Source organism: Falco naumanni, chromosome 13 (assembly GCF_017639655.2).
Source record: "Falco naumanni isolate bFalNau1 chromosome 13, bFalNau1.pat, whole genome shotgun sequence".
Classification (NCBI taxonomy): domain Eukaryota; kingdom Metazoa; phylum Chordata; class Aves; order Falconiformes; family Falconidae; genus Falco; species Falco naumanni.
In genome coordinates, this window is record NC_054066.1 from 752,492 (window position 1) to 773,768 (window position 21,277).

The window sequence follows — 21,277 nt, forward strand, 5'->3', positions numbered from 1 at the left end:
GCCACTGTCACCCACACCGCAGTGGCACTGGCGCTGTCAGTGTCATCGGTGCTGGCACTGGTGTGGCACCAGCACCGGTGGTGTCATTGTCGTGGCACTGTCACTGTCACCGGCACTGCCACCACCAGCAGCATTGTCACCAGCACTGGCAGCATTGTCACCAGCACTGTCATCATCATGGCACTGTCACTGGTGCTGCTGTGACACTGCTGCTGTCACTGTCATCGGTGCTGGCACTGGCATGATGGTCACCAGCACTGACGTTGTCATTGTTGTGGCACTGTCACTGTCAGCGGCACTGTTATTGTCATGGCACTGGCTCTGGTAGTGCCACCACCACTGTCACAGTCACCAATGCTGCCATGCCATGACCACCAGCACTGTCACTTCCCTGGCACTGCCACCACCGCTGTCACGTCACTGCTGCTGCAGTGGTCACTAAACCGTGTCACTCTCCCCACTGCCACCACCAGCACTGCCACTGCTGTTGTCACCGTCGCCAGTGGGGACGCCCTGGGCTCCCTCACCTGGGCCAGTGGCTGCGGGATCTCTGCCCGGGGGGGGGGGGGGAGCCGGGGGAGGGGCTGGGGGGTACCTGTGTCCCCCTGCATCCCCCAGTGCCCCCTGCTCCCCCCGTGTCCCCCAAGTCCCCCCCCGTGTCCCTGAGTCCCTCCTGTGTCCCCATGTCCCCCCGCCCCCCCCTCGCGTCTCCCCCGTGTCCCTCCCGGCCGGGGCGGGGCGATCGCGGCAGGGGCGTGTCCACACAGGCGGGGGCGTAGCCGTCAATAGCGGGGGGGCGGAGCCTCACCAAGAATGGGCGTGTCCGGGGCGTGGTCGAGAGGGGGCGTGGCCGGCGCGGCGCTTCCCGCGGCAAAAGTGCAGCGGGCGCCAACTTCGGGCAAACTTTCCCCGCGCGCAGCCGGTACCGGCACCCCCCCTCGGAGCCGGGACCCCCCCGGACCCCCGGTACCCCCGGACCTCCCCCCGCCATGCCCCCACGCGGCTGACACTGCCGCCATGTACTCCCCGTACTGCCTCACCCAGGTACGCCCGGTAACGGGGGGGGGGGCCCGATAACGGGAGGGGCCGATAACGGGAGGGGCGGCGGTACCGGGGAGGCGGGGGGGACGGCCGGTACCGGGGAGGGGGCAGTAACGGGAGTGGAGGGGGGGGGTGTCCAGTCGTGGTTTTGCTGTGCGCTGCAAGTGGTTGTTCACCCCCCTCCAAAAAAAGAAAAGAAAAAAAAAAAAGGGCTGCTGTGGGGAGGGGTGACGGTTACCGGTACCGGGAAGTGTGTGTGTGTGTGTGGGCTGCTCCGAGGCTGCCGCCCCCCCCAGTCGGTGCCCGTGGCCACGCGTCACGAGTGGCCGTGGGGCGGGGGGGCCTGTTGTGCTCATCCTGGTGCGGGTGGAACTGTGTCCCGAGCGGGGCAGCGCCCTGGGACCCCCCCCCAGCCGGTACCGTCGCGAAGCCCCTTCCCAGGGGGGAATGTGGGGGGGAGGAGGTGGTTCAGGGTGGTCCCCCCCCGGCGAGATGGGGGGTGTCTGTCCCACGGGAGGTGTCACCCGTGGGATGGGGCCGTCAGTGCCCGTGGGGTGTTTTCACCTGTGGACAGCGCCGGGTCGGGCTGAAAGGTCGTCCCGGGTGGTGGGGAGGGGGTTCCGTGGGGCTGGGCGAGGCAGAGACCTCCACGGGGGCACAAGGGCCGGGGGACACCTCGTCTTGGGGCGCTTTGTTGGGACGTTGCAGGGGACCGTGAGGAGCGGGGTGGCAATTGAGGGGTGTATGTGAGGAGTTGGGGGGGGGGAGTGGGGGCAGGAGGCAGAGGCGATGTCGGGAGATCCTGGGTGGGGGCATATTTTGGGTGCTGTGGCACGGGAGTTCCTATGGGGGTTCCCTGTGGGGGTCCCCACGGCCCCCCGAGGCTGCCCTGGCATCCCCCCAGGGTCCCACTTTGCTTGCTGGGGCAGCCTGGCCCCCCCCCCACCCCTGGCGGGCGTTGCTGTTGTTCCCCCCCCCACCTCCATTGCCCTTTTCTCCCGCTTTTCGGGGCGGTTTTGGCGGCCGGTTGCGTCTGGGCGGGCGGCCAGCAGCGCTTCTCGCAGCTTCGGCGCCCGCCCCACACACGCGTGTGCACGCGCCAGCAACACACCATTGCACATGCGTGTGCTCCTGCCTGCACACGCCAGCAACCCGCCACTAAGCCTGCCTGCCTGGACCGGTGCACACGCGTGTGCTCCTGCTTGCACGCCCCATTGCACGTGCAGCCGTTCACCTGTGTTGCCACTTCGGATCGTGCCTTGCACACATATGTGCTCTGCACATGCATGTGCACGCCCGCACTCTCGCACTGTACACACATGGATTGGCACACGTCTGTGTGGTGGCCTCGTGGGCCCGATCCTGAGTGCGCTGAAGCGTGTCAGGGCGCGTGCACGTGCAGGCACTGTGTGCTGACACGCGTGTACTCCCCCCTGCCCCCTTTTGGTTTTGAGCCAATTCTGGGGAGTTTTAGGCCGGTGCCGCTATGTGTCATGTCCCCCGGCCTCGTGTCACCCTGGTGCTGGGCTAGGCCCCCAGCACACGCAGGATCAGGCCGCTGCCTCCAGCTGTGGGCACAGCTAGCGGCACGCATAGCAGCACCTACAGCAGGACGCATAGCGACATGTATAGCGGCACCTATAGCAGCATGTATAGCGGCAGCTCCTGCCGCTGGGAGCTTTGGCTGGCCAGGCACAAGCTGTACCTCCTCTGCCACTGGTGCCGTGCCAGCCCTTGGCCCCTATAGCCGCCGTATCCTATAGCCGATATAGCCTATAGCTGGCGTAACAAGCAGCAGTTCTGCCGTGAGCCCCCACAGCTGCACGCGTGCTCCCAGCCCTCACTGGGGTGCAGCCCCTGGCTCAGCACCACACTCTGGCTGTCGGTGCTGCAGCTGCTCGCTGGGCCAGGGTCCCCCCATGTCTCCCCTGGACCCCCCAGCTGGGGGTTCCCCCCATGCAGAGCCACCCCCTGCCCCAAATCGGGCATGCCAGCGTGGTGTTGGTGGGTGCCATGCTTGATGCCGTGCCCGCCGCAGTGCAGAGCGCGCAGCGCTGCCAACGTGCACATCGCAGCATGAAACGTAATGTGGGTTTGGGCTTCGGTGTGGTGCATGCTATGTACACCCATGTACAGAACACGCATACCACATGTATGTGACAGGCACCATGTGCCCGGGGTGACAGACCCCAGCCAAGCGCGGTGCCTGGGCAGGACGTGGCGTCAGGGGATGGCGTGTGGCGCAGGTTTGGGATGAGCTCCAGTGCCTGCGGCACGGCACAGCCCAGCATGGCACAGCACTGCGGCACTGCTGGGGTACCTGGTAGCTTCAACTACACCAGTACCGGGACCCGCAGAGGGTGCAGAGCTGCTGGGGGGAGAGCAAGAGGTGCCCCAGCACCCCCAAACTGCAGCCCCCCCAGCCTGTAGCTGGCCTGTATGGCGCCTATAGGGCCTGGCGAGGACTGGGGCAGCGACCTGGGCACCTATAGGCTATAGGGGCTGGAGCTTGCAAAGGGCTGCGGGTGCACGACGGGAGGTGTGGGGTTCATACGTGTGTAACAGTGGGGATGTGCACACGTATGTCGTGTGGTGCAGGTGTGTGTGATGGAGGGAGGATGCACGCGTGTGTTATGGGGGCTGCGGATGCACATGTATGTAACAAGAGTACATGTACTGTGCATGCACCATGTGCATGATGTGCGTGCAGGCGACATGCACACGTGGCAGCTGCGCCTGCACGCTCAGTGCGTGTCTCCCCGTGCGGCGTGTGCGCAACATGTGTGCGCACTGCCTCCCACACCGCCTGTGCTGCATCCCTGCATGCGCCAGGTATGCGACACATGTGTGCAAGGTGCGGCCCATGCGTGCCCCTGCCAAGCGTGTGTGACAGCCCCGTGCCCCACGCGTGGCCATGCGGGGCTGTACCACCGGCTGATGCAATCGGTGCGGGGGAGGCACCACCCACCCCCGCACCCCACCCCACCCCCCCGCCACGTGCGAGGCACCTGGGGCTGTGCGAGGCGGAGGCGGGTGACAGGCGTGGGTGCCACTCTAGAGGGGGGTTGTCCGTGTGTGTGGTGTGTGCTGCCCACGTGTGGAGCGGTTGTGCGCCATCATGCCGCATGTGCGTGGCGAGGTGTGTGTGCGTGCCCTGACATGCGTGATGAGGTGTGTGCGCGCGCCCTGACACGCGTGGCGAGGCGTGTGCTCGGGCTTCGCTGCTGGCGCTGCTGCAGCCCCATGTTGCGGCACTTGTAGCTGTGCTGGTGTCCCCCCCCCCCTCCCAATGTCCCCCCATGTCCCCTCTGTGTCTGCCCGCCCCCCCGCAGCCGTGGGGCTGTGCTGGCAGCATCAATAATGGAGGAGCCCTTGGCCAGGCTGGGGGGGCCGGGGGGACCCTGAATTATTGATGGGCCACAAAAAGCTTTCTTGGATGCCGCAGCACCGTGGGGCCCCCCCAGCCTGGCCTGGCAGGAGGCCACAGAGAGGGGGGTCGGGATGCTGGGGTCCACTCTGGGGAGGGAGCAGGCTTTGGGAGGGGGGGGGCTGCCCGAGAGCCTGGGTCCCCACCCCCGCTTGGTGGAGGCTGGGGTCGGGGGGGGGGGGGGGGGGGGGGGGGGGGGCACGCCTGGACGCCTGCGTCCGCTGGTGCCAAACTACATCGGCCCCACGCCCTGCGGCGCTGCCTTGAGCTGCTGCAGCGTCTGCCCCCACCCTCCGGCGCCCGGCACCCCCCCAGCCCCCCAGCACGATCTGGGTGCGGGGGTCCCGTCCCTGGTGCTGCGCTGGGGGCAGGTCCCGGCCAGCCAGGCTCCCCTCGAGCGGGCTGGGTCCTCCACGTGGCTGCGGGCAGGGTGGCAGGCAGGCGGCTCCCTCCGGGCAGCCTGCATGCCTGGCGCCCCCCCAGCATCATGGGTGCCCCCCCCCCCCGCCCCAAGCACCAAGGTCCCTGCCAGAACCATCCGGCACATTCTCCCCGAGGCCACTGAAGCGCCTGGTCCCCCCAGCCCCACACACAACCGTGGTCCCGGCCTGCGCCTGGGGTCCCTCGTGGTTACGTCCCCCCCCGCCCCAGCCTGAGGGTCCAGGACGCCCCTGGCTCGTCCGCCCCCACCACAGCTGCCCCCCCCCTTGCACAGGAGGGTCTTGGCAGCGGCGTCAGGGGCCGCCGGGGGGATTTTTGGCGGCAATTCCGGCTGTTTCGGGCTGTTTTCTCTCGCGGCGAAGCCGAGGGCCGGGGGGAGCTGGCAGCGGCGCGGGAGGGCGGGCACTGCTGGGCCGGGGGGGCTGTGTTGGGGAGGGGGGTGGGGTGGGGGGGGTGGTGTTTTTTTGTTTTTTTTTTTTCTTTTTTTTTCCCCTCTTTTCTGTTTTTTCTGGGCTTTTCCCTCCCGCTCCGGCGCCGCCCCCCCCTGCCGCCGCGCTGGCGCTTTGCCGGGCGCTCGCAGCTGTGGACGCGGCGACGTGGCTTCGCCCGAGACTGCGGCTCAATGCGGGGCCGGCGCAGCCAATGGCAGCCCGGCGGCACCAGGGCCAGACCCCCCCTCAGCGCGGTCCCTGGCCCCTCGGGGGGGACCCTGGCCCCAGGCAGGGACCCCGATGCCTGGGCACAGCCCTGTGGCCAAAGCTCTAGATCCTTCCTTGCCAGACCTGGCATCCCAGGGCGGGGCAGGGAGGGGACCCAGGCGTTCGGGAGGGGACACAGGCGTTCAGCACCCTCCCTGTGCCCGGGTGGGTGCTGGTGGGCTCCAACACCTGGGGCTGCTGAGCCCACTTGGGGCGGGGGGTGTCTGGGTAGGAGGGGGCCTCGATGCCCGGGTCCCCGAGCCCCGTTGGGAGTGGGCTGTAGGGGAGGGAGGGGACCTGGGTAGGTCCTCTGCACCCAGTTGGGAGGGGGCTGTAGGGTGGGGAGGGGGCTTTGATGCCAGGTTCCCCCCCCCCCCAACCCCAGCCCCCACGGGCGGCCAGGCCAGAGGCGCCATGAGCAGGGCTGATGTGTGTGACGTGCGACCCCTCGTGTGAACCACGACGCCTCGTTCGAGCACCCTGGGCAACCTCAGAACCCCCTCCGTGCCCCCTCTACCCCCGCCCCCCCCCTCCCCCCCGGTACCGGTACCACCACATCCTGTTCCATGCCTTTTGCAAAGCACAGTGGGAATGGGGGCCGGGGAGCACACCCCCCCCACTGCGGTTTTGGGGTGAAACCCGTGAGGTTTGGGGCTAGTGGGATGTGGGCGCACAGAGCCTCCCCCTGCTCTGATGACAAAATGCCCAAATTTTGTGGTTTTTTTTTATTTTGCACAGAGGGAATTAATTACCGGGGGGGGGGGGGCAGGGGGTTGGCTCCGAGTGCTGCGTCGGGATTTGGGGGCAGAAATGGAGGTTTTGGGCCGTTGATGCTGGGGAAAGCGGCCAAAATCGGGGCCCTCCCCCCCCCCCTCCCCGGGGTGTGTCTGGAGGGGGGCGGGGCACGGACCCCCTCGGACTCCCAGGATGGGCCCCTGGTGTCAGCGCGGTCCCCGGCGTCCTCGCTCGACCCCCTTGCCTTGCACGAGGCTTTTGCACGACGGATTTTGCAGGAGGGTCGTTCCCCACCCCCCACCCCCGATAATTTTGGGTGCAGATCCCCGTGTTTTGGCCAAAGTGGGTGTGCGTGTGTGTGGTGTGCGTGCCCTCACGGCTGCGCTCTGTCCCGCTGACCCCCCCCTCTTCCCCCCCATCACTGTGTCCCGGCCCCGAACTCCGCCGCCCCCCCCCCCCCCTCCCCACCGCGGGTCCCGCCCCCCCGCTTCCACCAATAGGGTGGCCACTCCCCCCGCGCGCTGCGCTCCCATTGGCCGCCGCCGCGCCGGTCCCGGTGCCAAAAGGGGCCGCGGCGGCTCCGCGCGCTCCGCGCCCGGCGGCGGCGGCGGCTCCGGCTGCGGCTCCGCGGCGGCACCGGGACCCCCGCACCGGGACCCCTCCCCATCATTACCCCCCCCTCCCCCTCATTTCTACCCAACCCCAGCAGGGACCCCCGCGACCCGCGCTGTCCCGCCAGCTGGGACCCCGCCACCCCGCCCCGGTAACCGGGATCCCGGTATCTGACACCCCCCCACCCCCCGCAGTGTCCGCCCCCCGGACCCGCCCCCCCCCCCTCCCTTCACCGGTAGCCCCCGTTAACCCCTTCCCCCCGGTAGCGCCCCGTCCCAGTCCGTCCGCCCCCGGTTCTGCCCCGCCGGGGCCCGACTGGCAGCTGCCCACAGCCGGGATGAGCCGCCGCGATGGTACGGTCGGAACCGGCGGGGACGGGCACCGGGGTCCGGGACCGGGATGGGGCTGGGGACCGACGGCACTAACGGGCAGGGACGGGGGACGGGGACCGGTGGCGCTGGCAGCTGATACAGGGGACGGGGGGTGGCACACCGGGGACCGGCAGGGGTCGGTGGCACCGGGCGCGGGGCTGGCAGCGGGGACCGGGACCGGGCAAGTGGCTTGGGGACGGCTTCGGGGGAGCCGAGCCCCGACGGCAGCGGGAGCATCACCGGGAGCCAGGCAGGGCCGGGGACCAGGGCTGGGGACTGGAGCCGAGTTGTCCCCGGGCTGGGCACACGGGAGCCCCGCGGGGCCGCACTGGCACCAAGGTCGGCAGCCGCCTCGTCTCCGGAGCCAACTGGGCACCAGAACCCCCGGTATGCACCCCCACCCGGGACGGGGCTGCCTCCTCCCTCCCCCCCCCCCCCCCCCCAGCCCCCCAGGACCACCCCGGGGGCCACATCCTGCATCCCTGGTACCCAGCAGCGCCCAAGGCAGTGCGAGCATCCCCAGGGGCTGGGACAGGGCAGAACGGGGGTGCCTCCAGGAGCACCCCCCACCATCCCTGCACACAGCCATACCGGGAGGGGGGGGGGGAACAACCCCTGCCCAGCACTAGCACCCTGAAGCTTCCTACACAGGATGGGACCATCCCCAGGGCTGCCCCTGCTGCGGTGCTGGGACCGCACATCCCCCCTGGGGAGCTCTGTGCGTGGGATGCCGGGGATGGGGGGGGGGATCCCCCGGGGAGCTGCTGTGGGGGGCAGCCACCCCACTGACGCCCCCCACCCCCTACCCCACAGGATGAGTTCCACCCCTTCATCGAGGCGCTGCTGCCCCACGTCCGGGCCTTCTCCTACACCTGGTTCAACCTGCAGGCCCGCAAGCGCAAGTACTTCAAGAAGCACGAGAAGAGGATGTCGAAGGAGGAGGAACGTGCTGTCAAGGACGAGCTGCTGGGCGAGAAGCCGGAGGTCAAGCAGAAATGGGCTTCGCGCCTCCTGGCCAAGCTGCGGAAGGACATCCGGCCCGAGTGCCGTGAGGACTTCGTGCTCTCCGTCACTGGCAAGAAAGCACCCTGCTGCGTCCTCTCCAACCCTGACCAGAAGGGCAAGATACGCCGCATCGACTGCCTGCGCCAAGCCGACAAGGTCTGGCGTCTGGACCTGGTGATGGTCATCCTCTTCAAGGGCGTCCCGTTGGAGAGCACCGATGGCGAGCGCCTGGCCAAGGCACCGCAGTGCGCCAGCCCCGGCCTCTGCGTCCAGCCCCACCACATCGGCGTCACCATCAAGGAGCTCGACCTTTACCTGGCTTACTTCGTCCATGCACCTGGTGAGTAGGGGGCGCAGTGGGGGGTGGGGGTGGGCAGGGCATTTCCGGAGGGGCACAGAGGTCCCCACCATCCCTGCCATGACGCCACAGGGACCGCCGCAGCTGGATCCTGCGCTGGGGCTGCGCTGGCTCCGTGGTTCTGCGCAGTCACCTGGGGGCCCCCCCTTTTGCTCCATGCCCACCTGGGGTGGCCCTGGCCGGGGGCGCCATCCCCCGCGTGCCTCGCACAAAGCCGCGCCGTGTGCCAAAACACGCGCCACGTGCCGCGTGCCAAGCCGTGTGCCGCACGCCGTGCCAGACTGCGCACCGTGAGCCATGCGCCGTGGGCGCCGGACCAAGCTCTGTGCCGTACTGGGCACTGGGCTCCACCGGGCACCCAGTGCCGTGCAATGCCATGGGACGGGCTCCCCGTGGATGCTTTTGTGCCGGCTGAGACGCGGGCGTGCGAGGGGCATCCGCCCCCGTGCCTGCAGGGCACCAGCAGTGCATACGCGTGTGCGCACAGTGCCAGGGCGGAGGGGGAACGCGCGCGCAGTGCCGCAGGGGCTGCGATGGGGACAGACGTGTGCATGGGGTGGGGGGCACGGGGGGGGGGAGGGGGTGCGTGTGCCAGCGGGGGACACCAAGCTGGAACACCTGGTCCCATTTTTCCTGCTAGTGGGAGGCATCATTTTGCGGCTAAAGCAAGGGATTTTGGGTCACTTTACCAGTGGTCGGCCTCTAGGTGCCGGGGTCCTCACTGCGGGGCGGCTCAGACACCTCGGTCCCTCATGTGAATTGGGGAGGGGGGGTGGCAGGGTAAAGAAGAGGGCACGTTGGGGTGTGTATCCTTCGCTCCCACCCCCCCCCAAGACAAAACCCCTCCACAGGCTCATGTGCCAAATCTCAGCACGTCCGTGGGGGAGCCCTGCAGCCCCCCCCCTCACCCCCCCTAGCCCCCTCCCCTGCCCGCCTGGCGGGGCTCAAATCCCCAACGCAGCTCCCACCCGGCGCCGCCAAAATGGCCCCGGTTGGCACCGTGCCCCTGTGCTCGGCACGAGGCCCTGTACGCAGCCCTGGCTCCCCGCCCCCCTCTTTACCCCCCTTGCCCCCCCCCCTCCCCCCCCCCGCCTGGGGGCCCTTTGGCTGCTGCTGGCTGGGGGGGGGCGCAGTGCCAACCCCCCCCCCCCCCCCGTGCGTAAGATGGCGGCGCCTTTTGGCACCCGAAACGCGCTGCGGCACTGCAGCCCCATGGTGGGACCCTCCTGGGATGGGGGACACCCCCCCCAAGTGCTGGAGACCCCTGTGCTACCATGTGTCACCCCCCTGCAATAACCCCCTCTGTGCTGGGGACCCTCCAACATGTCTCTGGTCACGCGTGTGCCCCGGGGCCGTGCTGGTGGTGGCCCCCTTGCTGCCAACCTGCCCCATGGGGGGGGCACGCCCAGACACTGGCGTCCCTTTCCCTGCCGGGGGCTCAGGCTCTAGGCTGGGGGGGTCTATAGGTGTCCGTAGGGGTCTGCAGGCACCTGCGAGGGGGTCCCATAGGGTCTGTAGGTCTCTGAGGTCTCAGGTGGAGCTGTGGGGCTCTATAGGGCTCCGCTAGGACCTCTGTGTCCGGGGCTCTATAGGGCTCTGTGAGGCTCTATAGGGCTTTTTGGGCTCTATAGGGCACCGCTGGGACCCCCGTGTCTGGGGTTCTATGGGGTGCTATAGGGTTCTGTGGGGGTTATTTGGCTCTGTGGGGCTCTATAGGGCTCTGTGGGCTATGGGGCTCTATATGATTTGGTGGGTTCTATAGGGCTCTGCTGAGACCTCCATGTCTGGGGCTCTATTGGGATCTGTGGGATCTGTGGGGATCTGGGGGATCTGTGGGATCTGTGGGGATCTGTGGAGCTCTATAGGGCTCTGCGGGCTCTATGGGGCTCTGCTGGCACCTGTCTCTTGGGCTCTGTGGGGCTCCAGGTGGGTCTGTAGGGCCCACAGGGCTGCAAGCAGCCATCGGGGTCCGTGTGGCTGGCGGGATCCATAGGGGCTGCGGGGGCTGCGCAGGTGACGGACGCAGCCGCTGCCGCCCGAGCGCCTGGCTCCGGGGGACGCAGGTGCGGGAGGGGGGGGCCCCCCCCGGGGGGGTCAGGGCACAGCTGCCCAATGGCACCTGAACCCCCTGCTGGGGCTGGGGACACAGGGACACTGTGGGGACGCTGTGGGGCTGGGAACCTACAGGGACGTGGCAGGGGGTGTTGCTGGGTCCAGTTTGGAGGCAGGGAAACTGAGGCATGGGATGGGGGGGGGGCTGAGGGAAGGGGGTCTGGGGGCCCGCTCAGGCTCCAGGCATCCAGGCTCCCCCCAGCTCACAGGACCCCCTGCTGGGTCTCCCCGAGTCTGGGGGCTGCGGGAGGACACGGGCGTCTGGGTGGGCAGTGGGGGTAGGGCGGCACACGCCCGCCACGCGACCCCCCTGCAGAGGTCGTGACCCGGCACGCGCCCTGCTGACCCCTGACCCCACAGGGTGATGCGGCAGGGCCAAAAGGGGGGAGGGGACCTGGCCTCCTGCCCCTCCCTGGCCCGGATGCCTGGGTCCCTGGGATGGGGGGGGGGGGGACTTGGTACCCCGGGGGGGTGGTGATGGGGAGGTGTTGGGAATGGGGGGGAGGGGGGGGGTGGTGTGTGTCAAGGCGAGGGTGGGACACCCTGGCATTGGGGGTGGGGGTGTGAGGGGGACCCAGGTGTCTGAGGCAGATGGTGGTTGCCACTGGGGTGGGGGGGGGGGGTGGGGGCGGGGGGGGAAGGCGTGCGGGAGGGTGCTGGGGGGGGACCCAGGCGTCCAGGTGCCCCCCCACAACCCCGACTCGGTGCAGACAATGGCTGCTTTGTTGGCGCTGCCCGTTGGCGGGGGGCCAGTGCATTCCTGGCCCCCAGCCCGGCCCCACGGCGGCCCCCAGCCCCCCCCCCAGCCTGGCCCAACCCGGCCCCCTGCCAGCCCTGGCCCCCCCCCGGCCCCCTGCGGCTGCTGCACATGCCCCCCCGCCCATCACCCAGCCAAGGGGCACCCACACACCTGGGTCCCCTCGGGGGAGGGGGGACGGGGGAGGTGGTGGCACCCAGATGCTTGGGGCCTGTATGGGGAGGGGGGGGGGCACCTGGATGCCTGGGTCCCCCACAGGGTGGGGGTTGGGAGAGGGGAGCTGCCCAGGCGCAGCCGAGGTCCCGGCGGACGTTCACCTCAAACGACCCCGCGGGAACAAGGGGCCCTTCAGTGCTGGGACCCGGGTGGCCAGGACTGCCCCTCCCCCAGGGTGGGGCGAGGACCCCAGACTTCGGGTCCCGGGCGGGGGGGGGGAAGGGGGGGGGGGCGGGGGGAGCCCAGACTCTGGGGGGGGATCCCGATGTCCGGGCCTGAGCCCGTCCCTCCCACAGACTCCGGACAATCTGACAGTTCAAACCCCCAGGGAGACGCGGACATCAAACCACTGCCCAATGGTAAGCCCCCCCAGTGCCCTCCCGCGGTCCCCAGGACCCTCCCTGTGCTCCCAGTGCCCCCTCTCACGGTCCCCTGGACCCTCCCCGTGCCCCCAGTGCTCCCCCTGGACCCTCCCAGTGCCCCCTCCCACGGTCCCCTGGAACCCCCCAGTGTTCCCAGTGCCCCCTTGTGGTCCCCTAGACCCTTCCAGTGCTCCCGGTGCTCCCCCTGGACCCTCCCAGTGCCCCCTCCCACGGTCCCCTGGAACCCCCCAGTGCTCCCAGTGCCCCCTTGCGGTCCCCTAGACCCTTCCAGTGCTCCCGGTGCTCCCCCTGGACCCTCCCAATGCTCCCAGTGCCCCGCCCTGTAGCTCCCTAGTGTTCCAGTGCCCCCCTTCAGCACCCTCTGTCCCCGTGGTGTTCCTGTGCCCCGCCCCCAGCGCGGTGTCCCCCCATGTGTCCCATGTCCCCAGGGCACCTGACCTTCCAGGACTGCTTCGTGACGTCGGGCGTCTGGAATGTGACGGAGCTGGTGAGGGTGTCCCAGAGTAAGTGGGGACACTGGGGGTGGATGGGGTGGGACAGGGTGACACGGAGGGGAATAATGGGGGATGTGGGGGCAGGGAGAGTGATGGGATGGGACATGATGGGGACAGGAGGCAGGAGTGTTGTGGGAGTGGGGGGAGGCATGGGAAATGGAGACATGGGGGACACAGGCGTGGCTCTGGGGGGATCTCGTGTGGGTCCCCCATGTCCCCCATGTCCCCCAGCCCCTGTGGCGACGGCATCAGGCCCCAACTTCTCGCTGGCTGACCTGGAGAGCTCGGGGGGCTACTACAACATCAGCCCCGTCGCCCTTGGCCGCCGACCCCTGGGGCCCCCTGCCGCCAGGTACCCTGGGACTCCCCCCATAACCCCACAGGACCCCCCCATAACCTTTGGGACACCCCCCCACCCCCCCCGCCCCCCATAACTCTTGGGAGTTACGGATTCCCCTGTAAGTCTTTGGAGCCCCACCGTTACCGCATGGGACCCCACCATAACTCATGGGACCCCCTGTAACCCCACAGGACTCCCACATAACCCTGTGAGGTCCCCCCATAACTCCTAGGACCCCATAACCCCCTTGGCCCCCCCGGAGCCCCCCATTATAACCTGGTAAGCCCCCTGGGACCCCCTCAGGATCCCTCTAACCACCTGAGAGCCCTCCAGGATACCCTATACCCCCCCAAACTGGGCACCCTCCAGGACTCCCATACATCCCAGTGTCCCCAGTGCGGGTGATGCTTCAGTTCTTGGTGGGTGATGCTGTGTTGGGGGGGGGGGGGGAACCCCCATCCCTGGGGAATGACACCCCCCCCCCCCCCATCCCCGGAGGTGACACTCTTGTCCCGGCAGTGGCCCGAAGCGCCCCAAGGCGCTGGACGAGGGGGACCTGGAGGGTCCCGGGGATGACGTCTTCTACCCCGGGCCGGGGCGATCCCCAGCCCCTGGCAGCAGCCAGGGACCCTGGGGGGGGGACGTTGACACTGGTGGGTGATGCAGGGGACATGGGGGCGTGTGGGTGTGGGAGGGGGTGACAAAGGGGATCGGGGGGGTGCAGTGGGTCCCTAGGGGTGGATGGGGATATGAATGGGTGATAAAAGGATGGGGGGGAGCGTGGGCAATAAAGGGCAAAGGGGGGCTACAGGGGCGCAGGCGGCTTGGGGAGGGAATGCGGGGTGGTGTTGGGAGCCAGGGGGGTTCCCTGAGAGCTGGGGGGTAGGGTGGGTGGTGCTGGGAGGCCTGAGGAGGGGACATTGGGGTGTGGGAGAAATCTGGGGGTACAGGGGGGGTAGGTGGTCCCCAGTGGGCCGTGGGGGTGCTGGGGTCCGGGTGCCCCCCCCCCCCCCCCCGGGCCCCCCCGGCCCGGCAGCGCTGAAGAAGTCGGGAAAGTTGGATTTCTGCAGTGCCCTGTCGGGGCACGGGGCTGCCCCCCGCATGGCCTTCGGCCACCACCCCCTGCCTGTCCTGGCTGGCGTCCGCCCCGGTGAGACCCCCCCGCCAAGGACAACCCCCTCCCCCCCAGGGAGCCCACCCACCCCCAGCACCCTGCGCCTCTCCCAGGGGACCCCCTCTGCATTGCCTCACCCATCCATGCCCCCCATGCCCCCAAGCTCCTCGGGACCCCCCGGGTGGTAGGGTGACCCCTGGGTCCCACCTGAGCAAACGCGGCTCTGGCAGCAGGGGAACACTGGTGGGGGGTGGAAATCCTCGGACACTTGTGCCCTGTCCCCGTGGCCATACCCCTGGGAGGACTTGGGACCCCTTCCCTGTGTCCCGCGTTCCCTGGGGGTCCCACGGCTGCCCGGGCTGGCGCTGAGGGTCCTTGCAGGCAGCCCGCGGGCCACGGCCTCGGCGCTGCACTTCCCGTCGGGGTCCCTCCTGCCCCAGTCGAGCCCCTACTTCGCCCACCCCACCATCCGCTACCACCACGGGCAGGACTCGCTCAAGGACTTCGTCCAGTTCGTCTGCGCCGACGGTGCCGCCCAGGGCCCCCAGGTGGGATGGGGATGTGGGGAGTGGGACACGCAGGGGACGCTCGGCGGGACAGGGATGCTGGGGGGTGTGCGCGGGCGGAGGGATGTAGGGAGACAGTGATGGGGGACGTGTCGATGTGGTGATGCTGTGGGAGTCTAGGGGGTGCTGACACCCCTCCCCCCCGCCCCGTCCCACGCTCCTGTCTGACCCTGCACTTGGGGATCTGCGGGGATGGAACCAGTGTTGTGACTAGTGCCAGGACCAGTACCAGGCACTGGGACCAGTCTGGGTGCCAGGACCAATGCTGGGACTAGTGCTGGGTGCTGGGACTAGTGCCAGGCACTGGGACCAGTCTGGGTGCCAGGACCAATGCTGGGACCAGTACCAGGCACCGAGACCAGTCTGGGTGCCAGGACCAATGCTGGGACTAGTACCGGCCACTGGGACCAGTCTGAGTGCTGGGACCCGTGCTGCGACCTGTCTGCAGGCTGGGACCAGTGCTGGGACCAGCGCCAGGCACTGGGATCCGTGCTGGGACCAGTGCCAGAACCAGTCCAGGCACTGGGGCTAGTCCAGATGCTGGGATCAGTGCTGTGCGCTAGGACCAGTGCCGGGACTAGTCCAGTTGTTGGGACCAGTGCTGGGACCCCCAGTGGGGTCACTGGGACCGGTGGGGTCGCTGGTCCCTGCGCAGCTCCCGGGGGACCACCGAGGCGCCCGGTCTCCGTGGCAGTGTGTGCCCATGGGGGCGGGGCCTGTATGCAAATGTAGCGGCAGGAGACGGAGCCTGTGCGGGGTAGTTTCCCTGGAGGCAGGGATTGTATGCAAATTAGGACGCGGAGGTGGGACCCGCACAAGGCACATCCCCGGAGGTGTGGCCTATATGCAAATGAATGTCAGGAGGTGGAGCCTGTATGCAACTGAGGCGCAGAGGCGGTGCCGGAGTGCAAATTGATAGGCTTTTTGCAAATAAGGCCATAGGGGCGGGGCTGTCATGCAAATACAGTAACAGAGGCGGAGCTTGTATGCAGATGTGCCCGGGCAGCCGCGCTGCCTGTAGCGGAGGGGCCAGGACCGGGGTGACGGGGACCCCCACGCTGGGACACCCCCCCCACCCCCCCAAACCCCTGGGGACTCCCCCCCTTCGCGAACCCGTGTCCCCTGTGCCACCGCCCCCTCCCCATGCCACCGTGCGGCCACCCCCAACCTGGGGGGTCCCCCCCGGGGTGCCCGTCACCGTGTTCTCGTTGCAGCCGTGCGGGGCACAGGGTCGGGCCGGGGGGGCGACGGGGGCCCCCCTGGCCCGACCCTTGCCCCTGCCCCCGCCGGAGCCCAAAGCCCCCAGCGGCCCCCAGGGCGGAGCGCCCGCGGCACCCCGTAAGTCCCCAGCACCTGCACCCCACTGCGCCCCACTGCACCCCACTGCACCCGCAGCCGGGACCTGGGCCGTGGGGGGAGGGGGGTCAGCCGTTGTGGGGGGGTGCAGGAGTGGGGCACGGAGGGGGGAAGCAGTGGGGTGTGTGGGGGTTGCTGGAGCAGTGGGGTGCAGGGGTGCCATGACGGGGTGCCCGGTCGTGGGGGGGCACAGCAGTGGGGTGCAGTGGGGTGCAGGTGATGCAAGTGGTGACAGTGGCCCTGGGGCGACCCGGCGGTGGCACAGGCAGGCGCAGGATGGCACCGAGGACATGGGTGGCACCGAGGTGACCCCCAGGGTTGGGGCGGGGGTGAGGGGGTGGGGGCAGCAGGTGACAGGGGTGGTGAGTGGGGTGGGGGTGGTGGGTGAGGTGGAGGGGGGTGGAGGTGACGGTGACGGGGGCGGGGGTGTGTGTGACACAAGGTGACAGGGTGACCCGGCCCGGCTGCCCATGCATTATCACCTTCTCCGCATCGTCATTGCTGTCACCGTCCCCCATCACAGTCCCCTGACCCCGGGCACCTCCGCCATGGCCCTGCCGGCGCCTCATCACCCCATTTTCAGTTTGTTTTACCCCTTTTCCATTTTTCCCTGGTTTTACCCCATTTTCGGTGAGGGGGGGGGCGGTTGGGGGGTGGGGGGCACAGGCTGCCCAGTCCCTTGTGCCGGCGGGGGGGCTGGATGCCTGGGTCCCCTGTTGGGGGTGTGGGGGGCACCAGGATGGCTGCAGTTCCTTCTGGCTCCACCCTTGGGGCAGGGGGGGGGACATGGGGGGGTCCCCACAGGTAAGTACTGTTGGGGGGGAGGGTGTCCCCTGGGAGGGGAGTCCTGGTGCTGCATGAGCACCCCCTCCCTGAATCCCTGCGCAGGGGAGGCTGCACACGCGCAGCCCTGGATGCACACACGTGTGTGGTCACGCATGCGTGGCCTCACCCTGTGCACACATGTGTGCAGCCACGTGCACGTACATGCACACATGTGTACCCCGGCCCCATGGCTTCTCATGGGGAGGGGGCGGGTGGCATTCCCTGGGGTGTCCCCCTCGGCGGGGTCTCAGCACGCCTGTGTCACGCGTGGGCTGGGCTGAGCCCGCTCTCCCCGCAGCATTCGCAGCGTCAGGCACCGCCGCTGCCCCCCCGCCTTGTCGGCCTCGGACCCCGCGACGGCAACTTTCTGACCCTCCCCCAGCAGCAGGTAGGACCCTCCCCCTCCCCCCTCCAAAATACTTGTGGGTCCCTTCCCAGACATTGGGGTCCCCCCCCATGCTCATGGCCCCTCCCCACTTGTGGGTACCCCCAACCCGTGGGTCCCCTCCTAGACACCTGGTTCCCTTCCCCCCATGGGTCCCCTCCACGGGAGGTGACATGCAACGAGAAACGTGGTTCCCCCCTACACTTGTGTGTCCCCTCCCCTCCCAGTGGGGGTGGGCGGGGGTGTCCCACTCATGGGTCTCCCCAGTGCTTGCAGGTTTGCGTCCCCCCAACTATGGGTCCCCTCCTGAACACCTGGGTCCCCCCATGGTCCCCCCTTGGACATGTGTGTGTGTCCCCCGCTCACACGTCTCCTCCCAGACACCCCTCTATGGGTGTCCCCCCAACTTGTGGGTGTCCCCCAACCTGTGCGTCCCCTCCCAGACAGGTCCCCCTCCTGTGTCCCCTCCCATGTCCCCCCACACTCTTTTGACCTTCCTACTCTCATGTCCCCCCCACTCTTGTGCCCACTCTTGTGTGTCCCCCCACTCTCATGTCATGTCCCACTTGCTCACGTGTCCCCTCTCAGACACATGTGTGTCCCCCACTTGTGTGTGCCCCCACTCTCCTGCCCCTTCCCCTCCCCAGCCACACCCCAACACCCCTGCCCCCAGCCCTGCCCCTCCCGCCCACCGGGGGCTAATTAGGCAGGTAATAAGAAACACCCCTCCAGCCCCCAGCTGCCAAACTGGGAGGCACTGGGGGGACTGGGACCCCCCCCATCCCGCCTGACCCGTCTGGTTGCCGGGGGCAACGAGACATGATGTCATTGTTGGGCCTTGCTGGGAACAATGGAGGGGTGGGACCCTGCCCCAGCGTTGCCATGGCAACCTGCACCCCCATCACCGTGGCACCGTGGGCCAGGGGTCATGACCCCCAGCAGGGCACCCCATTGGCCCCCGGCTCCATGGCACGACGCCCGATTGGCTGCCTGCCCTGTGGTGGCAGCTTCTGATTGGCTGGCGCTGGAGAGCAGGGCGTGGAGCCAATAGGCCAGCGGGGGGGCCCCAGGGCTGATGGCCAATGGGGGGCCTCAGCGGGCCAGCTAGGTGTTGCCTGATTGGCTGGCACTAGCAGGCAGGAGGGGGAGGAGCTAACAGCGGATTGGCTGGCACCTTTGAGGCCTTGGCAGGCTGCTGGCGCTGCGGCGGGCAGCTGCGCTCTGATTGGCTCAGCTTGGTGGTGCGGTGGCTCGGTAGCCAATGGCATGGTGGTGCCGTGCCCCGGTTGGCACGCGGTGCTGGGTGGGGCCCTCCGACCCCCCCCCCCCGACCCCCCCCAACCCTCCCCCCACCCCCCCCCCACCCCGACCCCATGTGCCTGCCTTGAGGCAGGGGCCACCACCCGGACACCTGGGCCCCTCGGGCACACGGGACCCCCTCAGTGTCACAGGTGGGGCCTGACTGCACGAGGGCCTGAGCCCCCCCCAGCGTGGGTCCCACCACCAACCCCCCAGTTACCCCTGTTGCAGCCCTAGGGAATGCTGGGAGGATGTTGGGGGGATGCTGGGGGTCTGGGGGGAACCATGGGCTTAGGGTAGCCCCTCCTGCACTACTCACCCCTCCCCCCCCCCCAATTTTTCCCCCAGTCCTGGTTCCTCTGACGCTGCCCCCGGACGAGGAGAAACCGCCCGGAAAAAGGAGAAAAAAAGAAAAAAAAAAAAAAAAAAGCCGCAGCCCCCCTCGGCCCCCCCCCTGCCACCGTCCGCCCCCGGGGGGGCCCCAGCTCCCCCCCGACGTGGATGAGGGTTCGGCCTCTCTGATGTCCCCAACCCCCCCAAGCCTCCCCCCCCGGGATCCCGCCCCCCCTCCCCCCAATTCCTTCCCACCCCCGGCACAGACAGGGTCACCCTGGGCCCACTCAGGGGTGTTTGGGCCCCCCCCCCCAGCCCTAGCCGGGGGTGTTTGGGCCCTCCCGCCCCAGCCGCAATTCAAGGGGGGACACATACACACGTATGAGGCACATGCATTTGCACATGTTTGCACATGTGTGTGCACGCCTGGCATTGTGTGGTCACACTACGCACGCACACACGCCTGCGCACCCCCACCACCACATACACTCCCCCCCAACCCCTGACCTCGAACCCAACCCCGACCCCCCCAGCTCTGCGCATGGTCACACGTGTGCACCCCCGCCCCTGCACACGCGTGTGCCCTGGTCACCAGCACTCGCACACGCACCGTACACGCATGTGCAGGGGGCTCCCTTGCTGCAGGCCAGCGAGTGGGGCCAGGGGGGCCTGAAACACCCTGAATCCCTTTATAAACACACACACCATACCCCCCCCCCCCCCCGGCTTTGGGGTCCCCTCTCCCCTGCCCCCCAGCTCATTTTTTTAATTAAGTGCAATTACCCCCGGGCGAGGCCCCCCCCCCCCCCCCTTGGGGTCAAACTCCTGCGTTTTGGGGTCCAACCCCAATTGGGGTCAAACCCCCCCCCTTTCCTCTGGGTTGGGGGTCAAACCTCCCCCGTTTTGGGTCAGACCACCCCATCTGGGGCCCATCCCCCTTTTGGGGTTCATTGTTCATTCTTCCCTCCCCCCTTTTTGGTCCGGTCTCCACACTTGGGGACAACACCCCCCCACCCCCCGCCATTGTGGGTTGTCCCCCCCCCTCCTCTGAGGTTGAACTCCCATGTTCAGGGTCAAGCCCCCCCCCCCCCCCCCCCCTCCATTTAATGCCCCCCCCCAGGGTCAAACTCCCCCCCTCCCCCTCTGGGGGTCAAACCTCCCATTTTGGGGTCAAACCCCCTCTTTCACCCCTCCCCCAGCTCTCCAAGTGCTTTTTTTGGGGACCCCCCCCCAATTTTCCTTGATTTTGCCCATGGGAGTGCCCCCTCCGGCAATTTTCTGTTTTTTATTATTGTTTTTGGGTAGTTTTGCTCTGGCCCCGCATTTGCAGGGTTCCCGGGGTCCCCAGTTCCCACCATGGGGCCCACGACTGGGGTGGTGGCAGCCGGGGGGGAGTTTGGGGGCATTTTGCTCATTTTTGGGGTTTTCTGCACCTTCGGCTAATTTTGGTGTCAAGGGGATGGGATGGGGCCCCACCCACCCACCCCCCGGGGCAGTTTTGGGGCGTCCCCTCCCCGGCCCCCGGGTTTTGGGGTCATATGGACCAAAATTGCATTTGCCTTAGACCCCCCCGTGTGCCTTCCCGCCCCCCGGAATGGGCCCCCCCAAACCGGGGACAATCATTAGGGCCCCTGTTTTGGGGACCCCCACTGGGGTGAACCCCTTTTTTGTGGCCCCCTACCCCAGGTTTTTGGGACCCCCCCCCACCCCCGGGACCCCTCCCACCAGCAGTGCCCCCCCCCCCTCGGGAATCAGGCCCCTCCCCCAATTTTAGGGTTCCCCCCATTTTGGGGCCCCCAGTTAGGGGCCTCCCACCAGCAATGGGGCCCCCAACATTTGGGGACCCCCCACCAGCAATGGGCCCCTCCCCGGGCAGTGGGACACCACCCCTCCCCCCCCCCCCCCAATTCTGGGTACCCCCATTTAGGGACACCCCCACCCCCCTCCACAAGCCGTGGGGGAGGGATGCGATGTTGTGGGGCGTCGCTCTCGGGGCCCCCCACACACCAGCGTTGCACATTTGGGGACCCCCACGTCGCCCCTCACACCCCACCCCCCCGCACGTGGTAGTGACGTCATTTCCCGTTGGGGTGGGTCGACCCCTCCCCCCAGACCGAGGAGAGAAGGAACCCCCCCCCCCCCCCCCAAAGGCGCTGCCCGCGAGCGGGAAAGAGGAAAAATCCGCGGAAAAAGGGGCAAAAAGACAAAAAAAAGGAAATAAAGTGTCATACCCGCCCCGCCCCGCCTCGGCCCGGGGGGGGGAGGGGTCCCGGGGGGGCGGGGGGGGGGATGGGGGGGGGGGGTTCAAGAGATGTGGGGGGGAGGGGTGGTCCTCGTGGTCGCGCCGGCAGCATCCGTGGTCCCCATAGCAACGGGGCGCCACGGGGATGGGGTCCGCATAGCGACCGT

The 21,277-nt window shown here is 68.5% G+C and overlaps 1 protein-coding gene across 6 annotated transcripts; it reads left to right on the top strand.

The window, feature by feature from the left end:
- Positions 1–785: 785 nt before the first annotated feature.
- NFIX (nuclear factor I X) lies at positions 786–21,035 on the top strand. Of its 6 annotated transcripts, none has more exons than XM_040613291.1 (10): positions 786–1,044; positions 8,139–8,670; positions 12,070–12,132; positions 12,585–12,659; positions 12,882–13,002; positions 13,510–13,642; positions 14,017–14,140; positions 14,593–14,652; positions 17,150–17,239; positions 18,884–21,034. In XM_040613291.1, exons 1-10 carry the CDS (start codon positions 814–816, stop codon positions 19,372–19,374), a joined length of 1,920 nt encoding a protein of 639 aa, XP_040469225.1. In that variant the 5' UTR covers positions 786–813; the 3' UTR covers positions 19,375–21,034. The 6 variants fall into 6 exon arrangements, with proteins under 6 accessions (XP_040469225.1, XP_040469226.1, XP_040469229.1 ...); XM_040613295.1 differs by having other exon boundaries at positions 800–1,044; positions 14,486–14,652; positions 18,884–19,000; XM_040613294.1 differs by lacking the exon at positions 786–1,044 and adding an exon at positions 6,867–7,307 and having other exon boundaries at positions 8,214–8,670; positions 18,884–21,035.
- Positions 21,036–21,277: the final 242 nt, after the last annotated feature.